At 34.0% G+C, this 19,674-nt stretch overlaps 3 protein-coding genes across 3 annotated transcripts; 1 reads left to right on the forward strand and 2 right to left on the reverse strand.

Moving 5' to 3' along the window:
* Positions 1-6,150: 6,150 nt before the first annotated feature.
* LOC116005167 (26S proteasome regulatory subunit 6B homolog) lies at positions 6,151-9,556 on the reverse strand. Its single transcript, XM_031245422.1, has 6 exons — positions 8,960-9,556; positions 7,844-8,074; positions 7,217-7,375; positions 6,936-7,088; positions 6,735-6,818; positions 6,151-6,496 (listed from the first exon to the last, which is right to left on the reverse strand). Exons 1-6 carry the CDS (start codon positions 9,449-9,451, stop codon positions 6,362-6,364), a joined length of 1,254 nt encoding a protein of 417 aa, XP_031101282.1. The 5' UTR covers positions 9,452-9,556; the 3' UTR covers positions 6,151-6,361.
* A 1,079-nt stretch (positions 9,557-10,635) lies between these two features.
* LOC116004950 (60S ribosomal protein L10-like) lies at positions 10,636-12,555 on the forward strand. The gene is made up of 4 exons (XM_031245152.1): positions 10,636-10,701; positions 11,334-11,835; positions 12,057-12,138; positions 12,288-12,555. The coding sequence occupies exons 1-4, from the start codon at positions 10,692-10,694 to the stop codon at positions 12,354-12,356; spliced, it is 663 nt and encodes a 220-aa protein (XP_031101012.1). The 5' UTR covers positions 10,636-10,691; the 3' UTR covers positions 12,357-12,555.
* A 381-nt stretch (positions 12,556-12,936) lies between these two features.
* Positions 12,937-16,709, reverse strand: LOC116004949 (putative B3 domain-containing protein At5g58280). Its single transcript, XM_031245151.1, has 8 exons — positions 16,478-16,709; positions 15,660-15,768; positions 15,408-15,479; positions 15,115-15,216; positions 14,766-14,824; positions 14,524-14,683; positions 14,229-14,435; positions 12,937-13,634 (listed from the first exon to the last, which is right to left on the reverse strand). Exons 2-8 carry the CDS (start codon positions 15,735-15,737, stop codon positions 13,266-13,268), a joined length of 1,047 nt encoding a protein of 348 aa, XP_031101011.1. The 5' UTR covers positions 15,738-15,768; positions 16,478-16,709; the 3' UTR covers positions 12,937-13,265.
* Between the last annotated feature and the right edge of the window lie 2,965 nt (positions 16,710-19,674).

Consider the following 19,674-nt stretch of genomic DNA (forward strand, 5'->3'; position numbering starts at 1 on the left):
CAATCTTGAACCAGTAGATTTATCATTTACCAGGCTAAGTGGCTGAGGGTATCAGTCAATTCAAAAAATTAGTCTACAAACCTCATTAATATTAAACTTGTGACTAAATATGAAAATTATACTTCACATAAGTTTTCACCTTTTCTGGACAAGTTTTAGATTTCTTGATTTCTCATTCATCCATCGCAACTGTAAAACAAAAGATGGTACATTGGTAGAATAACCACATGAGATGAGATAAATATCCAAAAGAATAATAAACATTAATCAAAAGAATAATATACATTTATTTTTACCTTTTATTCTATTATTTATTTATTATTTTAATTTAGGTGATCCATCATGCCCTTACAGCGTGTTTGGTTCATGGAATAGGTCAGGAATCGAATACCATTCCCAGGAATAAATCTATTCCATTGTTTGGTTTGCCCTTTTATTTCTGGGAATAGTATTCCCGAGTATGAGCTATTCCCTTTACAGGAAAATAGCCATTTATAGGAGACGCCTGGTATTAGCTATTACAAAGTATTTGTGAATAATTTTTATACTATAATACCGAAAATACCATTTTATTATTATTATTATTATTATTATTATTATATACACATATCTTTGTTTATATCGAGACATATGGTATATTAAGATTCTTAGAATTTCATTCATTACAACTTCTATATTTGCATACATAATTTATATTTTTTTTTCATATATCGTAATAATAATAATAACAACAACAACAACAATAATTTTATATTTTTTTTTCATATATCGTAATAATAACAACAACAACAACAATAATAATAATTTTTTTGTATAGGAGTATTTATGTCTTATAAACACATTTCCTTTCTATTCATTAAACCAACCAAACACTGAAATTGTATTTTCAAAGTATATTCCTTCAGCGAACCAAATAATAGAATACAATTCATATTCTATTATTTGCCTATTTCATTACTTATGAAATACTATTCTTATTTCCTTAAAATTTATTTCGTGAACCAAATATGTTGGAGTCTCTATATAGATAAATCGCCATCAATTGATTAACTTCTTTCCTCCCCATCAATTGATTTCTTATTTTTTTTTTTTTAAAAAAAAAAACTAATGTGAATACTGTTATTGTTTGCCCTAAATTTATGTTCCCAACATTTCAACAAGATCGAGGAGTGGGGGTGGGGTGGGGAGTATTTTTGGTCAAAGAATTATGCCAATCAATCCCAAATTATATACTGTTTAATTCGACTTGGGATTCGAGACGCACTGTCATAATTACGCCTCAAAGTAGTTGGCATTTACTTTTATCAGCTTGAAAATGAAATGGCAGTTGGGCATTCAATATTGGGCTCCTCTGTGTTTGGTGGTGAATGGTAAAACATATTTATTGATGCAGGAACTTTAACGTTGTACCCAAAAACATAACTTGACAATCTACTCACCGCCCGAGTAATTTGTTCACATTTGTATTACTTCTCAATATTTGTAATATTATAATTCCAATTTTGATCTTAGATTTATGTGCGACAATTAATTTTTTTTTAATCAAAACATTCACATTTAGTCTTAGTATTATTGTGACATAAACAGTTTTAGTCATTTATCAACAAAACAGTTTTAATGTCGTTAAATACAAAGACATTTCAGTCTTTAAGTTATGAATTTTTTCAAAAATATAAACATAAAAATATAGTGGGCTCAACTAACTTTGTATATTAAAAAAATGATTGAAATGTCTTTGTTTTTAATAACATTTCAACGATTTTGTTTACAGAAGACAAAAAAATGATCGTGCCACAATAATACTAATACTAAATGTGAATGCTTTGATTTAAAAAAAGGACTAAAAATATATTGTCACGTATAAATCTAATACAAAAAATGGAATTAACTCTATTACAATTTGTAAGTAACATATAAAATTATATAATATGACAACTCTAGTTGAGTTGTTCAGACAAGAAACTTGATAATCACATTATTTTAAATTTGACTCCCTCTATTAGTATTCTTGGCTTGAGTTGGTTAGTTATAGACAACCTAAGCTGACAATAAAGCCTCCTAAGATAAAAATGTCTTCAACACTACTCTCTAGACAATAACAAATTAACAATTGTGGTGAGTTGGTCGATTTCATGATATGATATACTATGTGTTTTTTTTTTCTTTAATGGTTGTCGTAAACAAATTGGTCAATCTTACTACAATTTAATTAAATAACAGGTATTTGTTAGCATATTGTATTGGTATTCATTTTCTGTAAAATGCAACTTATCCCGACACTTACTCGAGACTCTATTAGGTTCAATTAAAAACAACTTTTCTAAGCTCGTTATTATGTACACATCAATTCAAATTAAGTCTTTTCATTTAAAACAAATCATCATAAAAATGCTATCTTAAACAAAACAAATTTTAAAACACCAGTTCAAATTAAGTATTTTCATTTAAAAATAAATAAATCATCATAATAATCTTATCTCACAAAACAAATTTTAAAATGGATGTATGAATTTATTTTTGTTGTGTACATTAGTGTATAAATATTTGAAAACATGTAGACTAGTTGAAAGACATTATGCAATTTACATTCAACACCAATTTTTAAGGTAGTGGCGATTAAGTTTAATTAAGTTGATATTTATGTTAAGAAATGAATGTTACTAAAGGGTAGTTTTAAAAGAGAAATATAGTAAGGAGTAAAGCTTTAGATCAAAGTTGATGAATTGCACTGCTAAAGTGGGACAGTGTTGAACAATTTGGCCCAAAATCGACACAACACATCAATTTGACAATGGAACAAATTTGGTCAGTGTTGCAAAGTGGTCGATTATTTGATTTAGACCACAAAACAAGCTAAGGCTGCTTTAATGTTTCTTTCTTTCTTTCTTCTTCTTCTCTATCCAATTGCATTTTCTCTACTCTTTTGGATCCATCACATACACCCTTCTTTTTCTTTCCTAATCCCTTGTTCTTTTCCTCTTGTAATCATACCCAAATCCCCTAATTCCTTGAGCCCCCACTTTGAATTTAATTTCAATTACTTCTTGTGTTTGCCTATTTATGTTACTTCACCATCGAATTCAAACTTTTTAGTAATGATAAAATTATTCTTTCTTTTTTTTCTGCCTTACTTTTCTACATTGAAATATTTTAAAATATAATAATGAAGAAGCAAACTTTAGAGTCGAATAACGGACTCTTGTATAGGTGTGACATGTTATAGAGTTCTGGGTAGTCTAACATTTAATCGAGTAAAAGTCAAAATTTACATACGAAAATTATACTTCATTCAATCAGTCACTCCTTTCAAGGCTATATACATGTGATCTTTAAGTACATGTTTAAGTGATTCATATCCTTTAACTTGAGTCAATACTTTTTAGATATATAATTCAAATTTTGATCCCAATCTCAATGTTTGAACAGAACATTTTCAAGTGAAATGTGGCTACTTTTAGTAAACAATATATAAAACATTTTCCACATAAATTCATTGAATATACTCTGCCCCACTAAATAATTCTCTTTTAAAAATATTTAAAGAATTTTATTGTACCTAAAGGCTGCAATTATTTCCATGGGATTTTGTTCAGGTCTCTCTCACCATTACAATCATACTTCGGATAAGGAACATCTCTACAAATAATTCCCACTTAAAATTTATTGATAGTGATGAGTAAATTATTGCTTATATTCTTGCAAGGATATATTTTTGTTATACAATTTGTATTTATTGGTTAAAAGAAAAAAAAAAGTTGAATATATATTAATTAGAAGTATTAAATCTTTATTTAAAAGTCACACTAATCCATTCAATAATGTTCATATTAGTGGTCAAATAATACCCTAACTAACGCGATTTAATAACTTGTTGATAATAAAGGTGTTTTAAATATGTTTTTTTTTGAATTTTTTAAATATGTTTTATAATGATCTATTTGTCAAAGATATAAACTGTAATGTCATTATAAATGCACCGATTGCCATCAATTGAGTAGTATCTCACCCTTATTCAAACCATTGTTGATAGGTTGCCTAGTTGCTACTTGCTATAGATGAGATTTATAAACTTTTTCCATAGTACTAATGCCAATGCTATGGTTAAGTGGCACATTAACTTAATGCCAATGCTATGGTTAAGTGGCACATTAACTTGGTGTAAACTGTCACCGATAGAGGTTTAATTTATAGGATAAGTACTATCAATATCACGCGTGCACATATTTATAATATGGAATTTACAATCAATATCACACACAAACACACCTTGGACAAGATTTGAAACCAAAATTTATAAACATTTCTATAGCATCAACAAATGACAACGTCAACAGTTAAGTAGTACTTTAAAATGAATAAGCAAGTACTATCAATATCACTTGTACATGGGGCAACTCCAATTAAGTCTGTGGAACAATTAACTTGATAATCACAAGATTTCAAGTTCGACTCTTTGAATGAGTTGACTATTGATCTTCTTGGTTTACTTCTTTGTAGTTCTTTGCCGACTAGAACCGAGCTACAAGTAGAGCTTCTCTTAGAGGGCACAAGTTAGTTATAAATAACCTAGATAGATTTAACTTATAATAATTTTATACCGGTTAAAATCATAACATAATACGAGTACAGTTTCACTTAAAGGGCACAAGTCACTGCACGTAGCATATATAAACTAACCATGGGACAAGAACGACAGCTTCTCTCAGAGACCGGGCACAAGTTAATTATGAATAACACTTAGATAGATTTAACTTATAATCTTATACCTGTTAGAATTAATCATAATATAACACAAACTTCACCCAAAGGGCACAAGTGAACGCACGAAGCATATACAAACTAACCATGGGACAAGAACGACATGATTATTGGTTGATACAATAAAATCAAAGGCTCACATGTAGACGCCCGCAGTAGCAACAAAAAAGCTAGCGGGGGGAAGCGGATGAAGAAGCGCAAACAAGAGCATAAGTGGAGAGATGAATTAAGTTTGATTGATCACAAGTGTCCCATTGTCTCTAGCTAACATTTTTGGATTATTGCTCCACATTTGGCACAAACCCGGCGTCGTGTAGGCGGAACTAAGCGCAGAAGCCACAAATTAAAGAGAGAATAATAATGTAATGGCAGCAACCGACAAAAGTGACACAGGAACTGTCATCATATATGCAATGCCAAGGGAATGATGGCTGGTCTGCCAAAATGAATAATTGTTTGTTGTGTCAATTATGCGCTTGACACTGAGCTTTTGCTCAGAATCTTGCAGACCCCACTCCCTATATATTTCTATTAGGATTTAGGAGATAGATAGATTATTGATGCTAACCTTTCCCCCACTCCCCCCATGAATTGAGTCAGACAGTCAATATAGGCTAGAGCCTAGAGACTAGAGACGATAGATCGGATCCCACATCATATCATCTACCCTTTTCTTAAAGTTATTTTGACGTTAATTTTGGACTTTGAATTATCCAACTCGTGTTTTAGGGTAAACGCAAGTATACAATTATTCAAAATGAGGGTAAAAGCTGTTCGTCATGATTTCTAAGTCTTGTCATCATATGTTTTGAAGCAGCATGCATGCATCAATTTGAATAAAAGTATGCTAATCCTTGTAACAGTTGGTTGGAATTTATTTATTTAACTAGTATTTTTTATAAGCAAAAAATAAGTGTTCAATATTAATATTTTATATTAAAAATTTAAATTTATTTAGATTTTAGATGTTTAAATTATAGTAAATAATAATAATAATAATAATAATAATAATGGTTATAAATTTGATATTTATATTTTTAAAATTAACTAACATATAACTCTAATATATAATGTGTATATATTACTATTCTTGAATAATATAAAAAAAATATATGGTAAATGTATGTTTATAGTAACAATAGTGAAAAAGATAACTGAAATTCTAATAGATAGCATAATGTATAAAAAGGGGCAAACGTTTGAATCCCTAGACAACGAACTCTTAATCCCAAATACTTATAAGAACTCTAAGTTACCAAGATTTACCTGTCATACAATATCTAAAATACTTATAAGAACTCTAAGTTACCAAGATTTACCTGTCATACAATATCTATAGGAAGTTGATGGAATTTAACCTTTTTTTTTTTCCAAGGAATGACATATCTTAGATTAAAAGAGCAACACATGAATGGACTGATTTATATTTTGGGAGAAAATAACAATCCAAGTGTTCTTTAAATCATCAATTAAATCATCAATTCATGGATGGCGAAAGACAAAGGTTCTAAAATACAGAAGCAGCATGTTTGCATTCCTGAGAGTTATCCATTAAAATTTTTAGCAAGCAGGCACATATATGGCTGGACTCTCTTCTCGGATTTTACTTGTAGAATTCAAAGTCTGTATCAGGCTTCTTAACATTTGTCCTGTACCCCTTCTCGAAGTCCTTGGGGAGGATAACATACCGGTTCTTGCGCACTGCATGCATTCCCGCTTCTTGACAAATAGCGGCGATCTGCCAAAACCAACCGAGTTATAAGTATTGCCATTGAACTGGTTGTATTCAACAACTTCATTGTGTTTTCACAAAGAGATAGATCATCATGGACTCAAATCTTTTTTTTTTTTTTTTTTGAAAACGACTCAAATCTTAATCACAGTTGAATATAATGCAAATCATGCGGTCAGTAGAAATCGTCTTTTTCTCAAGCTTAAGCACACTCAATTGTTAATACAAGTATTGAGAAACTTACCTCAGCAGCACTGATCTTATCAGGTCTGGAAACATAGTCCTCCAAGTCTACCTCATCACCTAAATTCATCTTAGCAGTACACACCTGTCCAGAATTATCTTATACTTAGATCTACATGCGGCTAAAATAGACAGGTATAATATCTTTTCGACTTTTCCTATATATACACAGATGAAATCGTCAAAATATAAGCATATCCACCTGAAACACAAGCCTCTTTTGACGCCTATCTGGCAATGGAAATTCAATCTTCCGATCAAGCCTTCCAGGACGCAGAAGTGCAGGGTCCAATGTGTCTGCTCGATTAGTTGCCATTATAACTTTCACGTTGACAGTCTGGTCAAACCCATCCATCTGCAGGAGACGGTAATATTAGAGAACATATAAACAAAGGCAAGATAGGGTGTGAAAGAACGGGACAGCATTAATGGAGCTGAAGTTTTATTAAAAGATTGATCCAGGATCTGGCGCAACAAAAATACCTGATTCAACAACTCCATTAGAATACGCTGAACTTCTCTATCAGCACCAGTCTGAGCGTCAAACCTAGCAGTGGCAATTGCATCTACCTCATCAATGAATATGATTGCAGGTGCATTTTCTTTGGCTAGGCGGAAAACATCACGAACCATACGGGGACCCTGAAAGAATTATGGAATTGATGTGAAAACAGAACTGTGTCATAAATTGAACCCCACCACTGGTGGCTACCACTATGGCTTGGGAATTAAAATGTGCATCCTAACAACTAAAACAAAGTAGTCAAATAGAGGGAAAAAGGGAAAAAAAAAAAAAAAAAAAAAGAGTAAACCCAAATAAAACCTCATTATGGATTCGGAATCCATTTGCATCCGAACTCTAATTGCACAGGAGAGAAGATTAGAATGATTTAAAATGATATAGCAACAATTCTGGAACCTCTATGAGAATATGAGATAAAGTGAACACCCAAAATTGTATCTTCCCTTCTGTTACTTGGTCTTAAACTAACATTTATGAGATATGCTTGACAAAGAATATATAGAAAACTATTAAAGTAGAAGTCTCAATTTCGAAAGTGATCAAAATAAATCAGTAGAGGCACTCTAACGATGGACTTCAAAGCATACCTCACCCAGGTACTTCTGGACAAATTCTGAGCCCACAACCCTAATGAAAGATGCCGTTGTGTGGTTAGCAACAGCCTTTGCAAGCATAGTTTTACCAGTACCAGGAGGACCATAGAGTAAGACACCACGGGGAGGATCTATACCGATCTGTTTGTACAATTCATGATGAGTCAAAGGTAACTCCACTGCCTCACGGATTTCCTGCTTCTGAATGTCACATCCTCCAATATCCTGCAGATATAAAAAATGAATAAGAGCGAGGAGCAAAGCAAACACATCATGCAACTGATACAATTTGTAAAAATGATGACTCTAAAATTTGCATATGCTTTATTATATACATAAAAGCCAATCTAATACTCTAACATCATGGAAAGTTGAGCAAGCAAACTTGAAGAGGAGGGTGCTTTTTTGAAACACATTGCCAATACTCAATTCTAGATAATGGAAAATATGGAAAATATGGCACTTCACACAAAACAGGCAACACATTATAGATAATTCCTATCTTGCTGAGCTGCTGCATAAGGTGCTTCTAAATTTTCATAATTAACATGATCAGACAGCTCCTCCTAGCAGCAAAAACACAAATTCCTCCCCTTCAAATTTAGATGATAAGTTTTTCCCTTAAAACCATATATGTCAACCCATTAGATTATTATGCGAGTTTCAGTAGCACTTCTGTATTGGCTTCAAGTTTAAGACAGAAGAAAATCAATAAAATCACAATAAATAAGAAAAGCTCAAAGGCATTCAACAAAGATCTATACTGTAAGCTAAACAGCCTAACCTCACAAGTATGGTACATTACACTTCAATAACGAAAAACTTTACCACTCAGCAAAGAATTGCAAATTGGTAACAAGCAGTTTACTTTAACAGAAAATCAAAATAAGAAACAGGCATAGCATTAGCTCTATAAGCACCAGCCTACCACTCTGAATGTAAAACCCTAATCGTTTAAAAAATCAAAAGTACGTTGAATGTTAACCCTAAAACCTAACCTGTTCGGCCATAGAAATTCCAGTTAACTAATAAGCATAAACAATGAATATTGCTAACACTCTAGCAGCATATATAAACACGAATCGAACAATTTGAAGACCATAAACGTACAGTGTAGGTGACATCCGGCTTTTCAGATTGGCTGAGCAGCGAAATACTGGAGTCAGCTTCCGGAGGAAGCACATCGACAAGTGCATTCGAGTGGCGGTGCAATGCAACAGAAGCCGAGGGCTTGAGAAGCTCCCGATTGATGGTGCTGAGAATCCGGACATAATAATTGGAGCCGGTGGTGGAACCGACAATCGCGTTGTTCTGGTCAATCATCTCCATGAACTGCCCTATCACGAGGGGCACCGACTGGATCCGCTTGACCTCCTCCTGCGCCCGGAGGTGCTCCCGCCTCAGATTCTTCAGCTCATCCTTCACGTACTCCTCTTGGATCTCTATGAACTCCAGCTGCCGCTCCAGGGATTTCAGCCGCGAGTAGAGATCGTCCTCGGCGTCGGAAGAGAGGTCGTGAGTGGATGTGCCGGATCGAGTCGCCGGAAGCTCCAAAACCGGCTTCGGAGTTGGATTCGGGTCCAGAACCATCGGCGTCGCCATTCTTTACGCTTCTTTTCTGCTTGATGTCGAAAACTTCGGCCGTCGGAGCTTCGTTTTTGGCGTAGAAAGCAATCAAAAGTGGAAACTTGACAGAGAGACCCGATTGATGGCGAATAGCAGAATAGGCAAACTAAACGACGTCGTAACGCCAACCGACTAAATTGTAATTAGACCCTTTGGGCCTTTCAATAGCCCAATATGAACATACGGTCCACTCCAATTGATGACGACTAGGCAAACTAAAATGACGTAAACTGGGTAAACTATTATGAATCTTGGTCTTTTTTTTTTTTTTTGAGTACTATTGACTTTGTGAACAACAAGTCAATATCGCCTCCTCTGAGATCTAAACACACCCTCTTTCATGTGAGGGTACAGTTGAATCCCACTAAACCATGACATTATAAACTTTGGTCTAAAATAACATTATATTATGTGCATGCAATTAATATATTAAGTACCTATAAATAAATTATAGGCACATAATATAATAATTGTAGATACATAATATATTAATTATAATAGATACATAATTTATTAATGAAAGAAATATAATATGTTAACTATATGAACATAATATGAATATTGTTTTGAACTAATACAATACAAAGTAGACCATGATCTATTGTATAATAATTGTTAAAATTGTTATCGGGCCAAAGGATTATACGTTGGGCATTCCAATAACCCGATTTGATGACAATCATTATCCCATGTACCATGATCCACACATTTGTGTAAACTATAAATAAAAAGTACATTTTTAATATACTTAAAGTACATTATTTGTATATGTAAAATACATTATTTGAAAGTACATATTTTTTTATATATATTATCAATTAATGTACATTCAGTACATAAATAATGTATTTTTGATATATTAAAAATGTATATTACATCCATGGCCCACATAATAATTTGGCTGATGATGACGAGTAGGCAGACGTTGTAGTGCCTACCGACAATAATTGTCATCGGGCAGAAGGATTATACTTTGGGCCTTTCTATAGCCCAATGTGAACATAAGGTCCAGTCCAAGTTCTTTGGGTTGAATCTTCGGGTCAAACTGTCGGCCCATGATGACGCATGCGCACACGTAAGCCCATAAGGCCCACCACTCCACCTCAGCTTCCTTTTCCCTATATATATATTGCGCTTTCGCGTTTTCCCTTTTCGTTTCTCAGTTCGATTTGCAGCTGATCAGCCGAGCAGCAGCGAGCAGCGAGCAGACGTCGCCATGGGAAGAAGTAAGCCTAATCATCTTCTCTATAAACACCATAAGTTGATAAATTAAATGCATATGCATATATACTTGTCTGTGTTCTTTGTCTACTTTATGCATCTGTATATATTTCTTTTGCTATGCTTTTATAGAAATGTGTTTGTTTGTAGTCTCTATTTGCGTGTAGTCTCTGTTTGTTTTAGATACTTTCTCTTCGAGGTCTGTTAGTTCCAGATATATGCGATGTCGTTTAGCATGAAGATGCGCTTGGAATTATTTGTTGCTTTGTTTTTGCGATGTCGTTTAGCATGATTATGTTCTTGATATTAGCTTGGTTTTTGCAAATCCGTAATAGGTGTTCCTTTGTGGTTCATTCTTATTTCAATTCTTGAGCAAAAGAGAGGTTTCTAAGGTTTAAATAAATGTGAAGTGTTTTTGGTACTTTAAAGTTAATCTTTGAGAAACACATGGTCTTAAATTTGCTGTATTGTGAGAATTGGTTGTGAGCAGTGAGGGTTTCTTTTTTTATTGATAACTCTGAGTTGTCTGCACTGAAATCCTTCTCAATTGTTTATGTTGCATTGAAGAAGAATTGACTATTGAGTGGAATTGAACCATGAACTCTCTTTTTTGATTTTCTACAATTTCTGATGCCAGGACCAGCAAGGTGTTACCGGCAAATTAAGAACAAGCCCTACCCGAAATCAAGGTACTGCCGTGGTGTGCCTGATCCGAAGATCAGGATCTATGATGTTGGAATGAAGAAAAAGGGGGTGGATGAGTTCCCCTTCTGTGTGCACTTGGTTAGTTGGGAGAAGGAGAATGTGTCAAGTGAGGCACTTGAAGCTGCTCGTATTGCTTGCAACAAATACATGACAAAGTTCGCTGGAAAGGACGCTTTCCACCTGAGGGTCAGGGTCCACCCCTTCCATGTTCTGCGTATCAACAAGATGTTGTCGTGTGCTGGAGCTGATAGGCTTCAAACTGGCATGAGAGGGGCTTTTGGCAAGCCTCAGGGTACTTGTGCTCGTGTTGCTATTGGGCAGGTTCTTTTGTCTGTGCGCTGCAAGGACGCCAATGGCAACAATGCCCAGGAGGCCTTGCGCCGTGCTAAGTTCAAGTTCCCTGGGCGTCAAAAGATCATTGTCAGCAGGAAGTGGTATGTAATCTGTACAGCTCTGTTGTTTTATATTGTTACAATGCCAAATTGCTCTTTTTGAGACCTGTATGATATAATAAATTATATTATTGATTATTGATGCTGTGACTTCTCTCGAGGTTTTGTTGTCAAACACCACAAAATTGTGCTATTGTGGATTAGTTTCTCTAGTGTTGCACTTTTAATGAGCTTAAGTTTATTCCTATTGACTTTGTTTTCAGGGGTTTCACAAAGTTCAGCCGTACCGACTATGTGAACTATAAGAAAGAAAACCGCATTCAACCTGATGGTGTCAATGCTAAGGTTTGTTCTTCCAACATTTCAAACCTGACTGATTTTGAATTTCTGGTTTCATGCTTTCAGTTCGTAACTTCTTATCTGTATTTCACAATTCACATGCTATGGACTATGGAGTGGTTGATATAACACAATATCATGTTCCCTTTTTGCAGCTCCTCGGATGCCATGGGCGTCTTGCTAATCGTAAACCTGGAAGCGCTTTTTTACCTGTAACAGCATAAACAATATATACAACTACAAGAAGCCCTGCCCTACGAATGTACTGAGGATACTTTGGTTTTTAATTTTGTTGTCTAAGAATGTAACTGATACTATAAAGATGTTATGTCATGGGCTTATGGCTTATACTTCATTATTTTCATTCAACTGATTTGTTCTGTTTTGATGGGCTTTGGTATATTGATTGTTATTTGTGATGTACTATTGGATTTTGTTGGGCCAATTTTTTTTCATTATGTAGTCTTGGGGTGAACACTTAAAAGAAATTCGCCCAAAAGAGAGCTAAAGGAAATTCGCCCAAAAAAAAAAAAAAAAAGATACACTTAAAAGAAATTCGCCCAAAAGAGAGCAAAAGGAATTATATTAACATTATGGGAGTTTGGGTTTAGGTTTGTTTTCAGAGCGGAGCTTCAATTCTAGTACGAATATTAAAGTTTAGGTTAACTTATAGAATTGAATCTTGAAATTAGATTAGTTCAATTTACTAGCGCATGTGATTTAGGATATAATAATTTGACAGTCAAGAAATCTAGATTATTTTAATTTGACAGTCAAGAAATCTAGATTATCAAATAATAATAATACTTTAGAACTGCACACTGTAATGCAATTAGGTCACTAAACTTAAAAAAAATTACAATTGAATATCTAAACTAACTCATTACAAAGAAGTTTACTGGTAGATCAATACATACACTCCAAAGCTAAAGACACTAAGACAGTATGAAACTTGGTTGACAGTTTTGCTAGCTTGTCAACTATTGTTTGTTTCTACATGACAAAGAGGCTGGAGATAAATGTTCACCCTTGAGACTTCTTGAGACTGTGCTTGTTAAGTAGCACAAAAACCAGAAATGATTTTGAAATAGATAAATGTTCACCCTTAGAAATTTCTATGCAATATGACTTGATTAGCCACTTCTACATGACAATAGTCTAGCACTCCGCCTTGTGGCAGAAGCCACCAAGGGAGCCTCTTTCTGCAACATTGTTGAATCTTTTGACTGAGTATCCTCTTTGGTTTCTTCAGCTATAGTGGGGACCACTTTCTGGGACTTGGTTGAATCACTTGATTGAGTATTCCTTCTCTTTCTGGACTTTGTTGTTTCATGTTTGGTTTCTTCAACTACTGAGGGAACCTCCTCCTGGGATTTGGTTGAATCTCTTGATTGAGCATCCCTTTTCTTCCTGCGTTTCGCGGTTTCATCTTTGGTTTCTTCTTCCCTTGCATAAGTTTCATCACCTTGGCTTGAACAGTGGGATGCTCTAACTATGTACACCTGTGAGCAATTTGGACATCGTTAACCAGAAGCTGAAACAATAAACAAAGGGTGAAGTGTAATATTCACTCTTCAATTGTTATTGTGGGCGTAATCATTATAATTTTTTGGGTGGCCAGAGAAACCCACAATCACTATCCGAAAGTATGCACTGGGCAAATTTCGCTTTGTGACCTTAACTGAAAAAGAACCACAAAAGGTAAACCAGTCTAGGTTGTCCATACATGTTCGGCTCAATCCAAGAAGGTCAATAAGCCATTCTCACAAGAAGTCGAACTTGAAAGTTGAAACCTTGTGGTGACCAAGCTAATAGCCCAACCATTACAATTTTGGTCATACTGTTAATGGTTTGAAGAAATTTGTGCTAAGAAAGCATGTGCCTCGTTATGATTTCAACAGAGTTTCTTTAAACCATTAGCAAAAAGACCAAAATCTTGAAATGATTGGAGGTAATATTTGCTCACCCATGATAGTTAGAGCTAAAATAACTGAAGTCTAACAATTAAATGGTCAAAATTGCACTTTTTCCTATATCAAGAAATGGAAGTGTAATTAGTTAAAATGTGAATTTGGATCCAAGACCAAGCAACCAACCTTGAATTTTGTAGGCTCAACCAAATCAAACACTAAAGCATCACCGTCATCAAGTTTATGGTCTAGTGCAAACGCTCTCCATCCACCACTAAGCCCAGTTCTTTTGCTAATGTATACAGCTTCATATTCAGCACCCTCCTCATCCTCTAACACTATATCTACGGTAGACTTGGGAAGATGATTCTCACAGAATCTAGTAGGAAGCCCCTGCAATCTTTACAGCCTAAGTGAACCAAATACCAAAGCAAACAGAAATATCTCAGGCTTTTCTTCTGTTAGACTCGTGGCAACTTACCAACCAAAAACAACTATAGACGTGAGATCGAACCATTGATTTGACTAAAGATGGATTTTCAGATTGTAGATTGCTTTGGAGCTCCTCTGCCTCCTTAAGAGCTTTACATCTTTCTTCATAGGATGCAGTTTTGACTTCTTCTATTGGTCTCGCAAGATAACTAGAAAGCCAACAAAATCATTATGGAAATACTAGACAGGTTTTAGAGAAATTGCAGCGAGAAATTTAAGATAAGCCTTTACCTTGCCCATGAAGAACCCAACTTAGATCTCTTGCGAAAAGATAGAAGTTCTACATCTATCTGAGAATTGGAGAATTGGACACTTAGTTTCAAGCAATCAAATACACATGGATCAGATTCTTCGTTTTATTTGTTTAGTAACCATATCGAAAACAACAGCAAGAGTAATGACTTGACAAGCAACTAACTTAAAGCAGTTTAGTTCCCAGGTAAAAGGACCTTACAGAAGCTCCATGAATTTTAAACTGGAATTAAACCGAATTCTGCAGAGTAATGGCAAATAAACCCAGCTTTGTTCATTAAAGTGCAGGTCATTCTCTATGGCTTGACATCAAATAATAACTACTTACTTTTACTTCATCACGGTATGATGGAACAGGATTACGAGCACGTGAGGAGCGTCTTGGTTCCAACATATAAACCTCATGTCGTTTTTGTCGTACTTTCAGTTGCTACATTCAAATAAATAAAAATAAATAAATAAAGAGAATATAAATGAACTGTTTATACTTTAGACCATGAACATCAATCCTTTATGACATAGTAAAAGAGAATATTAACTATTTCATAATTTGATTAAACACCAATTATAGCATAAATGGTTGCAAATATATAACAGAACATAATAAAACAAATACTTCACCTTGGCTGGAGACTTCTTCTCAGACTTTGCAAGATCAGACAAGCTTTTGGAGATCTTCGAAATTCCCAAATCCTTTGAAAACCAAAGAAAATATTGAAGCAACAGAAAATTTTCAAAACCCAATCTACATATATGGCTACTGCATCCTATGGCAAATTAAAGCTCAAATGTCTTAGTATGACCTTTCTGGTCATTAAAAAAAATTATCACATTACACAAGTAGATAAATATGCAAAAAGCAAAAGGGCCTACCTCAAATCGTTTCTTATTGTCCAAAACCCGTTGCTTACGAGCCTCTTCATAGCTGTTGGTGCTATTGTCATTTGCCATGGATTGCAATCTCAATGTAGTACCACCCAACCTGAACCACAAGGACACAAGAAAATGCTCATAGTTAGCACTCACTTCTTCCAAATTTTCTGGAAATTAACAATTAAAAGAGGTGTTCTGTTTCAACCAAGTTGATAATTAAAATACACATTTATATTTCATATATTATATGTCCAACAATAGATTGAAAACAAAAGGAATCAACCCAAGCTAAGTTGGCATGTTGACTTGGTAACTACAAAGAAGTTCGACCTCGAGCGAGAGTGGCGTATTGACAAAATAGGCTAGTTTAATTTTCCCAATGCACACTCTATGATAGTTGTATTTCTTTAGTCATTCAAACAACAACTACAAAAAACAAAACAAAAAAAACAAAAAACAAAAAACAAAAACAAAACAAAAAAAACAAAACAAAAACAAAACAAAACAGCAACAACAAAAAAGACACTGGATATTCACATCGCAGTTTCTTTTCTCTTCACCCTACTTACATCAAAGTTAAGCATTAAGCGCAAATAGCGTCTCCAACGCCTGCAACACACACAACTATAACACTCAACTAAACAAATCCTTTGTTTAATCTACTTAGAATCAGCTATACGGGGGTGGATTGACTGGATTCCTCCATTCAAATCATTTAGAGCACACAAAATAGATTTTTCACCCAAAAATGATAGGTTTAATTGCTGAACTGCAGAAATCCAGTACATACACACTATTGGAGGTGAGAATGTTCGAACCTGAGATGAGAAATGGAAACGGATTAGCGGAATAGAGTGGCGAGAATGAGCGCAGCTGAGCAGACTAGCAAAGGCAAGGCGGTAGAACAGAAAGTGACTACGAAATTTGAAATGCTTTTACGGGTTCCCTCGCTAAGATCACCCGGGTTTCTCACTTGCTTTAGTACAACTTTTTTTGAGGATCCCATAGGAACATTATATAGTGTTTTCTTGTCAACACTTTCTCCGAATTTAGAATAAGATCGTCTTAATTTTTTAATTTCTTTTATATTTTTAAAATATGATTAGTGAATTACGGAGTATTACACAGAAATAGGTTTATCACATCTTGACATAGTAGCATCGTGCCTCTCTGGACCAAAAAATAAAACAAAAACATTGTATAGTGTTTGGCTTATGTTTTTAAAATTTGAGTAATTAGTTTTTTATAAATTCTGAATGAAGAACCAAAATAAAAAAGGAAAAAGAAAAAAGAAAATTGACCAGCATATTTTTAAAAATTAATAATAATTAGGCCATAAGATTTCGTAGCAAAGACTAAATTTAATAAATTTTCTTAAGTTGGCAATTTATTAAAGTAATTGTCTTTTCATTAGGTAACTTCAAATCAAAATTTAAGTAAAATACTATGCATTTAATAATTCCTTACCAACATAATTTTTACAGATCAATTTATTTACAAAAACATTCGAATTTGAAAAGCAAAAATCAAAATTGTATTTATTTTATTTTTGGAGGAGGAAACCTAAACTAGGTATCTCTAATGACTACTCAGGATAGAGACCCACGAAAATGTTGAATAATCTTATATGTTGATATGAGATACGGAATAATTATTAACTCTAAACTAAGAATAAAAATATTGTGACAAATTTATAAACATTGAAAATTTCAAATATACACTAAACACAAGTTTAAAGTACATCCGATAATATGTGAATGTACACTCAATATTTGTAAAAATATACCTGAGTGAATCTATAAAAGTCTTTACCCATAATACACATTAAAATAACTATTACAAATTTTTGTATAAATCAAATATCAAATACACTTTTCCTTTTAAGATACTGCAATCAGGTCAATTGCACTTTCAATATATCAACAGATACACTCACATTTTTTCAAAATTTTCCTTTAATTTAAGAAGGAAGATTGATCAATCTAAATTGTGAAATTATTCAAAAAAAATTTACATGAAGTACTTTCTCATATGATACAAACTATATATAAACACCCAAAATATTTGACAAACAGAAGTATAAGTAGCAAGCCAAACTCATGCCAAAATATTATTGACAAATACAACTCAATTCCAGCCAATCAAAAAAATCTTTAACTTCATAAAAATTAATGAGCTAAACTTAAACTTAAATTTTAAGCACAGGCTCAAACCGAAGTCATTAGAACTATTTCAAGCTTAAACTCGAGCATCCTCCAAGTTTCATGAAACAAAATTTACAAACACTATCTTGTTTACACTTCAAATTGGCAACAACATTGTTTTCACTTGATAGTTTCACAAGCAACATGTGAATATAACTATATAAGGTCTCTGGTTCTCACATCAAATTCAAAATTAACCTCAACATTAGAGGCCAGAAGAGTTTTAAAATGTGATACCATAGTAACCAGACCAGATACAATAAAGTGCTAAGCTTATTAGCAGGTAAAGAATAATCACAAGATATCAAAACTTGTACAGTATGACTGATTCTAGTTGCGAATCGCATTTGACTTATTTTCGGGTAGAATTTGAATAAAAATGGGAGCTTTTGCCAGACATATGAACTACTCTTGATAGCTAGCTTCAGTATCTGTGAGCTAACTTCTCCTTTTCCTGGTATTGCTGCACATATCTGCGTGCAGAAATAAGTAAGAAGATTAGTGCCTCGGGCATAAATGAGAAAAATGATTGGCACCTCGTGCATAAACGAGAAAAAAGGTCGGTGCCTTGTGCATAAAGGAGAAAAAAATATTCGTGCCATGCATAAACAAGAAGCTAAAGATCTAGGAGGTCATGATTTGCATGAACAGCATATACCATTTACTTCACAATATGTTGTCCAGAATAGCAGCATTTCCAGAAAAGAGGAAGCAGTCGAGCAGAAACAATGAAAGTAAATACTCGTGCAAGCTAAACACTACCCATCCACAATCAAAATAAAGCCTATTGCACATAAATACCAAGACCAAAAGCAGTCAATGATATTGATTCTGATTTGAAAAAAGCATAAGATCAAATTGAATACTTCATGTAGGAGTAGGAGTGTAGGTGAATCAAACTACTAATGAACTACGCAGGCTGGATTTGATGAATATTTGAATTGGATAGAGAATAATCTATCCACTTTTATATCTTATAAAGAAGAACAAACCATGATATGGAGTATTGTTTTTGAGCCCAATTCACTCCATAATTTTCAAACACATATTGTGAGGGCATTTAAATAAATTAAATAACATAACCTAAAATATAACCCTCAACTAGAGGTTAACCTTACATTCCCACAATCTCAACTAAACACATAGGTAATCATAGATTCCTATTATCTCACATTACCCAGGACAGTAATCATATTACCTAGGGTAATCTTACATTCCACGAATGAAATGCCACCTAGATCAATCTGTTACAGTATAAATCAATTCATATTGAAACTACAGGTTAGAGCTAGCCTGTTTTGTACACACACTTAAATACCCATCAGGCATAGCAAAATTGAGGCAATTAATATATCATCAGAGCAATCGTGACACCATCAGGTTTTAAAAACTTGTCACTTCATAGCAACTGCTAAACCCCAAATCTTATCAAATCAACAAATTAGGTGTTCAAACATCATCTCAATAATAAATTATTGATCTCAGAATTTGACGTAAGTTAGCAATCATTCATTAAGGACTTTCAATCAATCGCATGCTAAAGAATTGCACAGGTATACATAGTCCGAATAACCGAAAAATAACCGAATCTACGCAAAAATCCGGTGTTTTCTATACGAGGAATTCAAAAATCAAAATAGCAGGAGAAGACAAAGTTTAGTACGTACGTGTAGACGCCGACGAGAGGACCGAGGAGGAGGGAGGCGCTGATCCAGTTCTCGGAGACCTTGTGGTTGATCTTACCGGGGAGGTCCTTCCAAAGGCCAGGCATCACCTTCTGCTGGAACGGCGATAGCGCGTAAACAACAGCC

This window comes from Ipomoea triloba, chromosome 14, assembly GCF_003576645.1.
Source record: "Ipomoea triloba cultivar NCNSP0323 chromosome 14, ASM357664v1".
In the NCBI taxonomy this organism is placed as follows: Eukaryota; Viridiplantae; Streptophyta; class Magnoliopsida; order Solanales; family Convolvulaceae; genus Ipomoea; species Ipomoea triloba.

Coding starts and splice junctions, on each gene's coding strand:
- LOC116004950 (XM_031245152.1), top strand. Junction 11,836..12,056: donor ATCATTGTCAGCAGGAAGTG/GTATGTAATCTG, acceptor CTTTGTTTTCAG/GGGTTTCACAAAGTTCAGCC. Junction 12,139..12,287: donor CTGATGGTGTCAATGCTAAG/GTTTGTTCTTCC, acceptor CCCTTTTTGCAG/CTCCTCGGATGCCATGGGCG.
- LOC116005167 (XM_031245422.1), bottom strand. CDS start 9,451: ATGGCGACGCCGATGGTTCTGGACCCGAATCCAACTCCGAAGCCGGTT. Junction 7,376..7,843: donor TCCAGAAGTACCTGGGTGAG/GTATGCTTTGAA, acceptor TAATTCTTTCAG/GGTCCCCGTATGGTTCGTGA. Junction 6,819..6,935: donor AAAAGAGGCTTGTGTTTCAG/GTGGATATGCTT, acceptor AATTCTGGACAG/GTGTGTACTGCTAAGATGAA.
- LOC116004949 (XM_031245151.1), bottom strand. CDS start 15,737: ATGGCAAATGACAATAGCACCAACAGCTATGAAGAGGCTCGTAAGCAA. Junction 15,217..15,407: donor AGAAGAAGTCTCCAGCCAAG/GTGAAGTATTTG, acceptor ATTTGAATGTAG/CAACTGAAAGTACGACAAAA. Junction 14,825..15,114: donor CATACCGTGATGAAGTAAAA/GTAAGTAGTTAT, acceptor TCCAATTCTCAG/ATAGATGTAGAACTTCTATC.